This window comes from Fukomys damarensis, unplaced genomic scaffold, assembly GCF_012274545.1.
Source record: "Fukomys damarensis isolate Sample0158 unplaced genomic scaffold, DMR_v1.0_HiC HiC_scaffold_37, whole genome shotgun sequence".
NCBI classification, from domain to species: domain Eukaryota; kingdom Metazoa; phylum Chordata; class Mammalia; order Rodentia; family Bathyergidae; genus Fukomys; species Fukomys damarensis.
The window spans coordinates 68,541,423-68,553,881 of NW_022900949.1; the positions used below are offsets into that span (position 1 = coordinate 68,541,423).

The 12,459-nt window shown below is 45.2% G+C and overlaps 1 protein-coding gene across 1 annotated transcript in view; it reads left to right on the forward strand.

Moving 5' to 3' along the window:
• Positions 1 to 12,459, forward strand: part of Wwtr1 (WW domain containing transcription regulator 1) — a 186,991-nt gene that overhangs the window by 35,501 nt on the left and 139,031 nt on the right. Inside the window, exon 4 of the mRNA XM_019207639.2 lies at positions 3 to 43. Within this exon, the coding sequence (XP_019063184.2) occupies positions 3 to 43 (41 nt within the window). The remainder of the gene's footprint in view (positions 1 to 2; positions 44 to 12,459) is intronic.

Below are 12,459 nucleotides of genomic sequence, written 5' to 3' on the forward strand. Positions count from 1 at the left end.
GGGATATGACCTTCACGGCCACTGGCCAGAGGTACTTCCTCAAGTAAGTCACCCTGCGGCGAGGGGGACACAGCGATGATGCCCAGGGCGCGCGCGTGTTCGTGTGTGTGTTTGTGTGTGTGTGTGTGTGTGTGAGTGTGGGGGGGTGGATTCCACGGTCTTCCCCCAAAGATCTGGAAAGCTAGAAATAGAGAGTGAATTTCTGGGAGTTGGGCTTGTCTTGTAAAGGATCAGAAACGGAGAAGTGTCTGATGGAGTTCATCCACCGTCCCGGAAGTCCCAAGTGATTCAGAACACAGAAACTCCTAACTTTTAAGAGCACAAAAGAAGGATATTTTGCCCTGAATGCAGACCTTAGGCCCTTGGCCCCTTCTCCCCTGCACCTACCACACTAAGTCAGTTAGCCAGCCCACAGGTCAGACTCTGGGATAAAAGAGAGAAAAGTGGAAGACCGGGGAGAAGAATCTTCCGGGGGAGTAGGTTTGTGCACCCCTTTAGCTTTTTGGGAAAAGCTAGCTGAAAAACTGAACAATGTGTGGTAGACCTTACTGTTCCCGTCTGAGTGACGTAGTAGCCAAACAGCAATGATGTAATTAGCAATTGCAGCGAAGTGGCTGTGGGCTGGACCAACCCTGTGGAAATTGGGTCAGAGTTTTGTTATGTCATTTGTGGTTACCCAAAATTCCATCAGATCAGGAGCCTGCTTTTGTCACTCACTACCCTTCTCTGCTGTAGCTTTTTGATGTACTGAATTTTACAGTAGATTTGAATTTCTGAATTAGGCTCTACAGGAAAACACAGTCTCAAACACCAGGGGAGATTGTTTCCGTTGTGCTATCCTAAGATCATTGCATTCCTGCAGAGAAACCAAGCTGGAACTTGAAATGTAACCAGTGAGGTCATAGGGTCAGCTATCAGATGCCCGCTAGACCACTTGGCTCGGGGTTGTTTGCACTTGGCTGGCATTCGCTGCCAACAAGGGAAGGGGCTAAGAAAGAACTTGCCTTAGAGTTCATCTTAAAGCCCATATTTCTTTGATCTGGTGTGGCCTTAGTTCAGAAAGTCCAAAGTGTTAAGACATGTTATTTTAAAAACGTATTCAAGGTCCTCTTCGCGATTGGTATTTGGTACTGGGCTGTGAGGTCCCTGAGAACGAGGTGCAGTGAGGGATGCAGTTTATTACAGCCAACTCTTTGACTCATTCTCGGGACCAGTGCTTGTTTCTTTCTCATCCCTACTCTGTTGACATCTTGGGTAGTTGCTTTGTTGTTTCTAGGGTTGGTGCAGTTCTGATCCTCTGTGGGTTATTGAGCCATAGTATAGACACGTGCTCAGTGCTCTGATTTCTGAATGGCTGGCAGAAGTCACGTATATGATGTAATAACATGACATTTCCTAAGTGGGATGATACTGTCCCAAAGAAGGGATTTAGTTCCCTCGCTCCCTTCCTCTCTCCTCCCTTCCTTCCTTCCTTCTTTTGCAGTGCTGGGGATTGAACCCAGAACTTTTATACTGAGCTATATCCCCAGCCCTTCTTTAAGTCACTAAGTTGCCCTGGCCGGGTTCAAACTTGTGTTCCTCCTGCCTCAGCCTCACTTAGTGCTCGAGTCACAGGCAAACACTGCCATGACCAGCAGCATTAGTTTCTATGGTAATACAGGTCCAAGGTAGCTGGTTTGTGTCCTGCATTAAATTCACTTAGGTAAATGCAGTTTTGCATATTTTATTATGATTTTTATCAAAGGGGACTTAGTAATAAATAATAGAGCTTCAATAATTTGGGGGGAGACTTTTTTGGTTTCTGATGATTTTTATTTTATTTTTTTTGAGACAGAGTCTCACTAAGTAGTTCAGGCTGGACTTGAACTCACTATGTATGGAACCCAGGCTGGCCTTGAACTCATGGTGATCCTCCTGCTTTAGCCTCCCGAGTGCTGGAATTACAGGTGTGTGACACCATGCCCAGCCTCAGATGATTTTAAAACTGTTTATGAATGTACACATGTAAATAGTATGTGATAATTGCCGAGCATCATGATGGTGTGTGTGTGTGTAATCACAACACCGAGGAGGTTGAAGTAAGAGGATAACTATGAATTCAGGGCCAGCCTGAGCTGCATAGTAAGTCCAAGACTAACCTAAGCTGCATAGTAAGACCCTGTCCCCTCCCCACCAAAAAGATTATTATTTAGCCAGGTGAGATGGTGCATGCCTGTAATTCCAGCACTTGAGAGGCAGAGGCAGGAGGATTGCCTCAAGTTCGAGGCTAGCCTGGGCTACATAGTGAGTTCAGGGCCAGCCTTGTACTACAAAGTGAGACCCTGTCTGTAAAAACAAAACAAAAAAAAGCCATGTCTGTGGAAAGCTAAAGGAAAGAGACCACAAAACAAAAATTTCTTTTATACATCTTTTTTGTTTGTTTTGTTTTGCTTTTGTTTTTTGAGACAGGGTCTCACTATGTAGTTGAGACTGACCAGGAACTCACTATGTAGCCCAGGCTGGTCTCGAACTCACAGCGATTCTCCTGCCTCAGCCTCCTGAGGGCTGGGATTACAGGTGTGCGCCATCACACCCAGCTTATAAATCTGTTTTGAATGATGAGAGTAAATCAGACTGTTGGTGATTTATGGTAAAAATGAAGTTGGCCTTTGGGTTAGGGAAGTTGCTGTGTTCCTCTCTGCCCCTCTCTTCTCTTACTCCCTAACCCAGGGCAGAGTACAACTTCATTTCACTTAGTCAATGAAGATGACAACTGAAAAGTGCTTTGTATGTTGGCCTGATCTGATTCTATCCATGGAAAATTTTTGTCCATGTGAATAGGAGAATTTTGTTTTTTTTTTGTGCTGGGGATCCAACTCAGGCCCTTGCGCTTGCAAGGCAGGCAGCAGAACCACTGAGCCAAATCCCCAGCCCCATTGTGATTGACTGTAGTCTTTCAATATAGGCAATCTGCCAAGGGTTCTCATAAGTTTCTTTAGAGCTTTGTTTAAAGTTTGAAGAATGTAATTTGGGGGCAGGGATGTACTGGGGATCGAACTCGGGTCCTTGCGCTTGTGAAGCAGGCGGCGGAGCCACTGAGCTAAATCCCCGACCCCCTTTTTTTTTTTTTTTCTTTTTTTAAAGACAGGGTCTTGCTGTGTAGTCCAGGCTGGCCTCCAATTCTTGGTAATCTTTCTGCCTTAACCTCCTGAGTGCTGGGATTATAGGGATGCGCTACCACACCTGGCTGGGGGAAAGTAAATGCTATCTATCACACTTTATTACACAGCCTCCAAAGGCAGCGTATTTTGGTGGATTCAGTAGAAGCTTGAGAAATGATGGCAATTGACCCTGGCATAATTTTCTTAAAAATTGTCTATTACCTGGCGCCCTCATCTGTGAAATGGGGCTCGCTGAGGAATCCTGTTCTTCACGCTGGTAAGAACTGGGGGCTTCGTGTATCAGAAATCAAAGGATTTTAGAATTGACACGGATCAATAATTTTGCTTTCTTTGCCAGAAAATGAGGCCGGCAAAGGGCGAGGGCGTGACCGTGGGAAGCCCTGCAGTTACTTAGCGCTGGACCCCGAGCTGGACCCCGAGCCGAGCCGGCCTCCCTTAGCTTCCTTTCCCCACCCCCACCTGGTGCAGGGTCACTTCCCTAGCTGAACAGTGGGCTTTACGGGAAGCTCCGAGCAGCCTTGACATCCAGGGAAGCTTTCAGAAGTCTTGACCCTTTCTCAGGTAAGACTGTGGCCCGGTATATGACGAAACCACTCTGGGCTGCACCGCAGAGGTCACCTTTCCTGTGCATTTGCCGCCCCTTCGCTGTGCGTTTGGATGTGAGGGCCCAGGGTAACAAGGGAAACCCCTGCGGCCTCAGGAACATCTTCCACTGTTCCTCTTCCCCTCCAAGCCGCAGATCAGGCTGGGTGTGCGACAGCCTCGCGTGCCGACTTTGAACACTGGTCACATTGAGTTTTTCAGTTTCGGTTAAGAGAGAATACTTTCCTTCATTAGTGTGCTTGTGATACAAATACATTCATGGTGCAGAACTGGTACCTTCACATGTAATGGAGCATCTTCATCCTTTTTATTTCCCTTTATGCTTTTCCCTTGCATTACATGTGTTTTTGTACATAAACCAGAAAACAAAGAATTATAAAGAAGAAACTGATCTCGCTTCAGTAGTAAGCAATTTCTTTTTATTTTTGGTACTGGGGATCGAACTCGGGACCTTGTGCTTGCGAAGCAGGTGACAGAACCACTGAGCTAAATCCCCGGCGCTTGTCCTGTTCTTACACAATTCCAGCTGTAGCATTTGGCTGCATTCTTAATTTTTAGTAATTTATTGTTTGCCTGTTCTGAAATTTGTGGCAAAAGTGATTTCTGTCAAACATATGTTTAAATGCCACATTGTTTCTCTGGTGTAAGAAACAAAGTGAACATTAGGCCTTACACATACAATAGACATTGGGAAATGGGAAGAAAATGTTCAAGTGAAAGGCCGAGTGGGGTCGAAGGGAGGGAGGGACCGGAGAATAAGGACAGCATAGAAGGAAAAATTGGAAACAAAGCTTTTGTAAAAAAGGAGGGGAAGGGAGATGGAAGAGGGCTTGGGAAAAAGAAGATCAGTCGTGTGCAGGTACAGATTCCCTATGATGGATGTTATTATTATGCATATCTAAAGTGAACCAATACATGCTTTGCAAAACAAAAAATTGTCAAGGAGAGCTACACACTTGGTGACAAATGCTGTACTACAGAAGGATTTTTGTTAGAAACAGTGGTTTCTTTGACCTCCTCGAGGCTCACAGAGAAGACCTTTTAATTTTTGTAAAAACTGTATTTACTGCTCAGATTGTTACCTTTCTTTTTTTCTTTCTCTTTTGAGACAGGGTCTCACTGCGTAGTTGAGACTGACCTGGAACTGACTATGTAGCCCAGGCTGGTCTCGAACTCGCAGGGATCCTCCTGCCTCAGCCTCCGGAGTTCTGAGATAACAGGCTTGTGCCACCAAGCCTGGCCAATCTCAATTTTCTTTTCTTTTTTTTTTTTTGCATTTCAGAAATTATTATTATTTTCCATTAAGTTTATTGGTACATTTTAGGTTTACCATAAAGTTGCATTCGTCATTAGGATCTTGTACCTTTACACGATGTATCTTGGTTCTTATATTTTTCCCCATTTCCTAGCCCTTCCTTCATCCCCTCTACCCTTCCCTATTTACAAAGACTTTGTTTTCATGTTTTTCCATTTTTGCTATTTTTTCTTTTTCCTTCTTTCCTTTCCCCTACCCCTTCCACTTCCCCTACACCTTTAGACATTTTCTTCCTATTTCATAATATCAATTATACATTTTGATCCTTATTTACACTTTTAGTTTTTTACACCAGAGAAACTGTTCAGGATTTACATGTGTGTGTTCTATTTATTTCACTTAAGAGTATGGCCTCAAGGTGCATCCACTTAGCCATAAATGTCTCTGGTTCTCATTCTTTATGGCTCAGTAGTACTCCATTTTATATATTAAAAAAGAAACCACATCTTTATCCAGTCTCCAGTTCATGGGCAATTGGGCTGTTTTCAAGTTTTACCTGCTACAAACTGTGCTGCTATAAGCATGGGTGTGCACATATCAATGTAGTATTATATTTTTAATTCTTTTGGGAAGATACCCAGCAGAGGGATGGCTGGGTCAAATGGAAACTCTAGTCCCAGCTCTTTGAGGTATCTCCATGTTGATTTCCATAGTGGTTGCACCAGTCTGCACTCCCACCAACAATGGAGAAGGGTTCCTTTCTCCCCACAACCCTGCCAACATTTGTGATTAGTTGCTTTCGTGATAGAAGCCATTCATATTCTTTCTGGGGTGAGATGGAATCTCAGTGTTGTTTTCATCTGCATCCCTCAAATGACCAGTGATGTTGAACATTTCTTTATATGTTTATTAGCTGCTTTTATTTCTTTGTCTGAGAAATGTCTGTTCATTTCAGATGCCCATTCTTGAATTGCGTCTTTATATTGGGGGGGGGTCTGTTTTTTTTTTTTTTTTTTGAGTTCTTTATATATTCTAGATAGTAGACCTTTGTCTGAGGAACAACTGGAAAAATTTTTCCCATGTTGTAGGTTGTCCCTTAGCTCTGTTGGCGGTTTCTCTTGCACTGCAGAAGCTTTTCAATAAGATGAGATCAGTGTCAATGTTTGATACAACTGTATTTCTTGACCTAACATTTTGTAAGTCAATTTTGTTTAGATTGCTACCAATTCACTTTTTTTTTTTAACCTGAGATAGGGGCTCATTATACAGGCAAAGTAAATTTGAAATAAAAAAGTCTATTTCGATAAAAGCCACATCACCATGAACTCCCTCAAAGTGCTTCCCCTTCCTCTGAACACACGTGTCCCTATTCTTCTTGCTGCTTTGTGACGTAGTTCTGGAAGCCTTCTTTTTTGTCCTTCTGAGGTGTGATAAAAACTTAGGTGGGCGCTGCTGCTGCGTGTCCTCTGGTGGAAGGCAAGGTTGTGAAGACATTATGGTGCGTCCTCAACCCCCCACCCACCAGATCCGGCATCGTGGGACTTGGCTCTTCCCCAGAGTCAAAATGATCACGGAAGTGTCATGTTTTGAATGTGTAACTAAAGAGGACTTCCAGACCTGCTTCAGGAAGTGTCATGAACAATGAGGCAAGTATGTTTGAAGCAAAGGGGATATTTTGAGGGGGAAACAGTGGCGATGTGTCTTTTACTGTAGTCATTTTGAAAAATTTCAAATTTTACCATAGCTTTTGGTTACACTGTATAGGCTGAGTTGGGCACGGACTGGTGATCCTCCTGCCTTAGTCTCCTGATTGCCTGGTTCATTTTGATAGTGAGACTTTAACACTGCCAGATCCTTGGGTCTCACCCATACCTGTACTTTGCCCAAAAGATGACCTTCTTATTCATAAATAATTTTTTTCTTCCCTTTTCCTGTGGTGTTTTGAGACAAGGTCTCCCTATGTAGTCCAGCTGGCATTGAACTCACCAAAATCCTCCTGCCTCAACCTCTTGAGGGCTGGAATCATAGGTGTGCACTACCATGCCTGGCTTCATAAATAATTCTTAAAGTTGAAAATCCATGTGCAGCATTTATATGATTACAATTCTATGAAATTATTCACTGCTTTGTGTGTAAGGATTAGATTTTTGGCTTGCTCATTAGATTCAGTGTTAGGATTCCTAGATCTAATCCAAGAGGGTCAGTATAGCACCAAAGTCAAATTGATTTTTAATTTTTATTCATCAGTTGACTAAACCTGTGCCACTTCGTGTGTGTGCATGTGTGTACGTGTGCGTGGGTGTGTGTAGTATGGTGTGTGGAGCTGGGGATTGAACTGTCAGGCTTTTGCACTGAGCTACATCCTTTTCTTGGTTTTTTTTTTTGTTGTTGTACTGGGGATTGAACTTGGGTCCTTGTGCTTGTAAGGCAGGTGGCGGAACCACTGAGCTAAATCCCCAGCCCTTCTTAGTTTTTATTTTGAGATAGGTATTGCTGGGTTGCCCTGTCTGGACCTGAACATGGAATCCTTCTGCCTCAGCTGCTCAGAGTGCTGGGATTATAAGCATGCACCACACTATACCCAGCAAATGGGGCCCTGTCTCAGATAAACCAACAAACAAAAAGCAAACAACAAGTTGTTCTAAATGTATTTCCTTTAAGAGATTTTTTTTGAATACATTTGAAGGACCCTCCCGTTTTTATGAAAATCTTTTGTCATTGAGTAGTGCCTGCTACCTCAGTTTCCATGTCTGTGAAATGAAGATAGAAATACCTATCCTATGGTGGTTTAAAAGATCAGATAACATTTAATTGTTTTGTTTTTTATACAGAGTCTTACTGTGTAGTTCAGGCTGGCCTTGAACTTGCAGTGATCCTCCTGCCCCGGCCTCCTGAGTTCTGAGATTATAGGTGTGCGCCTCTACCCAGATGGATGATATGTTTAATGCATCTGGCACAGATGTAGTAAATGCTCAGAACAAGCCAGCTCTTGCCTGGTCTTCCTTCTCCTCCATCTCACGTATGCTATCTATCTGGTCCAAATCAGTTGCAGAATTCTTGGCAGTGCGGTAAGGTGAATTTTAACGCCTTTTTATAGGTTTAGCTCTGAATGACAACTTCGATCTGGAGTTAAAAGACAATTTTCAAAGTTAAGGATTAGAGTCAGCCTTCTTTTTTTTGAGACAGTGTCTCACTGTGTAGTCGAGACTGACCTGGAACTCACTATGTAGCCCAGACTGGTCTCAGACTCACAGCGATCCTCCTGCCTCAGCCTCCTCAGTGCTGGGATTACAGGCGTTGCACCACCATGCCTCATGGTCTTTTTTGTTTTTTTGAGACAGGGTTTTGCTATGTAATGCAGACTGGCCTTGAACTCACTATGTTGCCCAGGCTGCACTTGAACTCATGGCAAACCTCAGCCTCCTGAGTGCTGGGATTACAGGTGTGCTTTACCAAGCCCAGCTATATTTTATTTTCATCAAGACATCTACCATGAATAAATCTGCATCACTTACAGTGAACACAGATGTGAGGGCTGATGACAGTCACCCTGTGTGTCCAGTCAGTGTCAGAATTGGGCATCTGCTGAGGACTTGTTGACAACATCAATTAGATCAGATAGTTTCAAAAAGAGAAAAAGAGCCTTTGCCTTTTAAATCATGGACATGATTGAAAAATAATTGTGAGGACTGGGGGTTTAGCTCAATGGCATCGCACGTGTCTAGCAAGCACAAAGTCCTAAGTTCAATCCCTAGTATTGAAAAAAAAAAGAAAAAGGAAAAAATAATTGTGGTTGAGCTTTGAGGCAGCCTTGAGTCTCGGTTTGTTGACAAATTAAGATTTATGGGAATTACAGCCTTGTATCTCATCTTCTTCCTTTCTCAGTTAAATACTCAACCCCAAGAGTGGGTGATGGGAAAGAAAGGATCAGCCCGTATAGGGGACAGTGATGTGTTTTGTTTTGTTGGTTCTGGGAATTGAACGGAAGATCTTCTTACTACATCCCCAGCCATTTTTTATTTTTGTTTTTTGGTACCAGGGATTGAACTCAGGTCCTTAAGCTTGCAACGCAGGTGGCGGAACCACTGAGCTAAAATCCCGGCCCCCATTTTTTATTTTGAGACAAGACCTTGTTAAGTCGCTTAGGCTAGGCTTTAACTTTTGTGATCCTTCTGCTTCAGTTTCCCAGAGTGCTGGGATTGCAGGTGTGTACCACCGTGCCCTGCTAGGGGACTGTGCTGCGTGTGTGTGTGTGTGTGTGTGTGTGTGTGTGTGTGTGTGTGCGCATGTGTACATGTGCTTTTTTTTTTTGGTTTTTTGAGCCAGGGTCTCACTAGGTAGTTGAGATTGACCTGGAACTCACTATGTAGCCCAGGGGTGTTGTAATTGGCGGAACCACTGAGCTAAAATCCCGGCCCCCATTTTTTATTTTGAGACAAGACCTTGTTAAGTCGCTTAGGCTAGGCTTTAACTTTTGTGATCCTTCTGCTTCAGTTTCCCAGAGTGCTGGGATTGCAGGTGTGTACCACCGTGCCCTGCTAGGGGACTGTGCTGCGTGTGTGTGTGTGTGTGTGTGTGTGTGTGTGCGCACGTGTACATGTGCTTTTTTTTTTTGGTTTTTTGAGCCAGGGTCTCACTAGGTAGTTGAGATTGACCTGGAACTCACTATGTAGCCCAGGCTGGTCTTGAACTCACAGAGATCCTCCTGCCTCAGCCTTCTGAGTGTTGGGATTACAGGCGTGTGCCACCACACCCGGTTTAGTTTCTACCTTTCTTGAGAAAACTAGTCATGCAGCCCTACTCTATACATTTAGTTATGTGTAGATCCACAGGGCGGGGGTACAAAGGGGGATGCTTATAAAAAAATGCAGAGACGGCTGAGGATTTAGCTCAGTGGCACCCACCTGCCTAGCAAGTGCAAGGTCCTGAGTTTGAGGCCTGGTTATCCCACCCCTGAAATGCAGAGAGAGAAAGACTTCAAGTAAAGCTAGGTTTGGTGATGTATACCTAATCCCAGTACTGGGGAGGCTGAGGCAAGAGGATCACTGAGTTCAAGGCCAGCCTGAGATACATAACAAGATCCTGTGTCAAAGAAAAGGAAAAGAAAAGAAAGCAAGAGAAGACTGAATGGTACACAGTAAACTTGGGGCGTCTTTTAGTTATAGTTCAGTGTCTGGAGTTGATGTTACTGGGGGCTGCTGGTGTGTTTCTGCTTTTGGGTCCTTTTCTTTTCTTTCTTTTTGGCACCAGGATTGAACTGGGGACCTTGCTCTTGTGAGGCAGGCACTGGAACCACTTAGTTAAATCCCCAGGCCTGGGTTACTTTCTTCAGAAATGAACTGGGCACAGTAAATGGTAAATCTTAACCAAGAATTCTTCATAGGAGTTGCCTCGGGATGAAAGGTAGGCTTGTAGCAAACTGTAGGTCAGCTCTCTGTCCACCGAGGTGCATCTGAGAATAAGGAAAGGAAGAGACGATGTTCACTTGCCAGGAAGAGTGAAGTGAAGAATCTGTCCAAGTGCCTGGTGCTGTGCCTGGCACCATGGACACCTGTGACGAGCTCACTGCGGTTATTTTTCCTGGGTTAGATGGTGGTGAGGTTCCGTCTCCCAAGGCCTTTCCTTTCTGCCACCTAAAAGATCTTTACAAATAAAACTCGCTGACCTGATCTGAGCACTGGCATTGCGCGTGTGCTGAGGGAAGTGTGTGGCTGGATTGCTGACCTTCACAGCCATTGCTCCCTGGGCACAGAGAGGGGATCCACACAGAACCAGGCTGTGCCTCCTCGAGGTAACGAGCGTGTCCTAACTCTAGCTTCTTATGGGTACAGATGTGAAACTTTGCAGCTGTCCTCAGAGTCTGTCAGTTTCTTCCACGGGCTGTGCTGCTCCCTTGGGCCTCAGGAGCTTGGCACAAGCTGCTCTCTATGCCTGAAATGTTACTTACCTGCTTTTTTCCTGCTTGGTTCCTCCATTTCCTCGACGTCAGCTTTGGTGACCACCTCCTGCAGGTTCCCCTGGCTCACGACCTCCTTCAGGTTTAGATGCTCCAGGGTCCTTGTATCTTCCAGGCCAGTTTACTACACCTGTATTCCTGCGTAATAACTCATTCCTTCTTTCTTGTCTTTTTTGTGGTACTGAGGATTGAACTCAGGGCCTTCATGCTGAGCTGCATCACCAGTCCTTGTTTGTTTTGTTTTCATTCAATTGTTCGCCGGAAGACAGAGTCCTGCTATGTCTCTAAATTGCTCCGGCTGCGCCTGAATTTGAGGTCTTCCTCCTCAGCTTCCTCCCCAGAGTGCGACGATTATATTGGCATGAGCACTCTGCTCGCTAATGATTTCTCTTTATATTGCACTGTAACCCCCGTGAAGGCCAGAGTGATGGCTTTCTTGCTGGGCCTTGTATAATCTGAGCACAGTGCTTAGGTGCTGCATTGCCAGCTTGCACACTGGAACTCCCCCTAGTAGTCTGCTGAGCTCGGGAATGGGATTCCTTCATGTCGGTGCCTCTTGGGGTGAGAGTTTAGAATCCGAGCTCAGATACTAAGTGCATAGAGAAAACAATGGAGAAAAAGAATGGGTGTTCAGAGGGGGCTCTGTAAAGCTGATCGGACCTAAAGAGCCTGGAAAAATAGAAAGGAGGACGGTGAGGGAGCGAACAGTTCCGAAGCGGGGAGGCTGTGTTTTTCTGGCCAAGATGGACGCGGCCTTCCTCGGGCGGCCGATTGGCAGATGACCATGGGTGCCCTGGAGCTCTGCCACTTCAGATTTGCCACCTTTTTCTGGTAAATACCAGCAGATTCCTCACGTCTTTCGTTGTGAGTTACACCAATCCCCGCTTTGTCTGACCGGAGCGAGGACCCGCCACCGCCCCCTGTGTTGAGGTCTTCCTAGCTGTTTAGGAAACTAAGTGTCTATCTGTACTGGTTTGAAAGAAACTGGAAACAATAGAATATTTTGGAGCAGTTTATCCATTTTCCATCGTGGATCCCTCCCTGTGGCCTGCGCTTGACTGAGCAAGTTGGCTCCAGCCCTGGGGCCACCGCTTCCCATTCGGACCTGGGCACCTTTCACGCAGGCCCCGCCCCACGGGAGCCGCCCTTGCTGCTGGGCAAGGACAGTGATGGGTCTGGTTGTCCCAGGAATACTCTTGGTTCCTCCATCCCTCTGAGGGTGCCGATCAGCTGGGCACAGGCAGGATTGTGATGCTGGAGCCACAGATCCCCCCCAAGGCCCACGTCGTCTTGGTCCCCTGAGGATGCCTCGCCTATGAAACAAGAGAGTTATCACTCTGAGGGGCTGCTTTCTAAACTCACAAGTTTTCGGATGACTTCTTTAAACTAATAAAAATAGGGCGGGGATTTAGCTCAGTGGCACTGCGTTTGCCCGAGAAGCACAAAGTCCTGAGTTCAATCTCTGGTAGCAAAGAAAGGAGGGG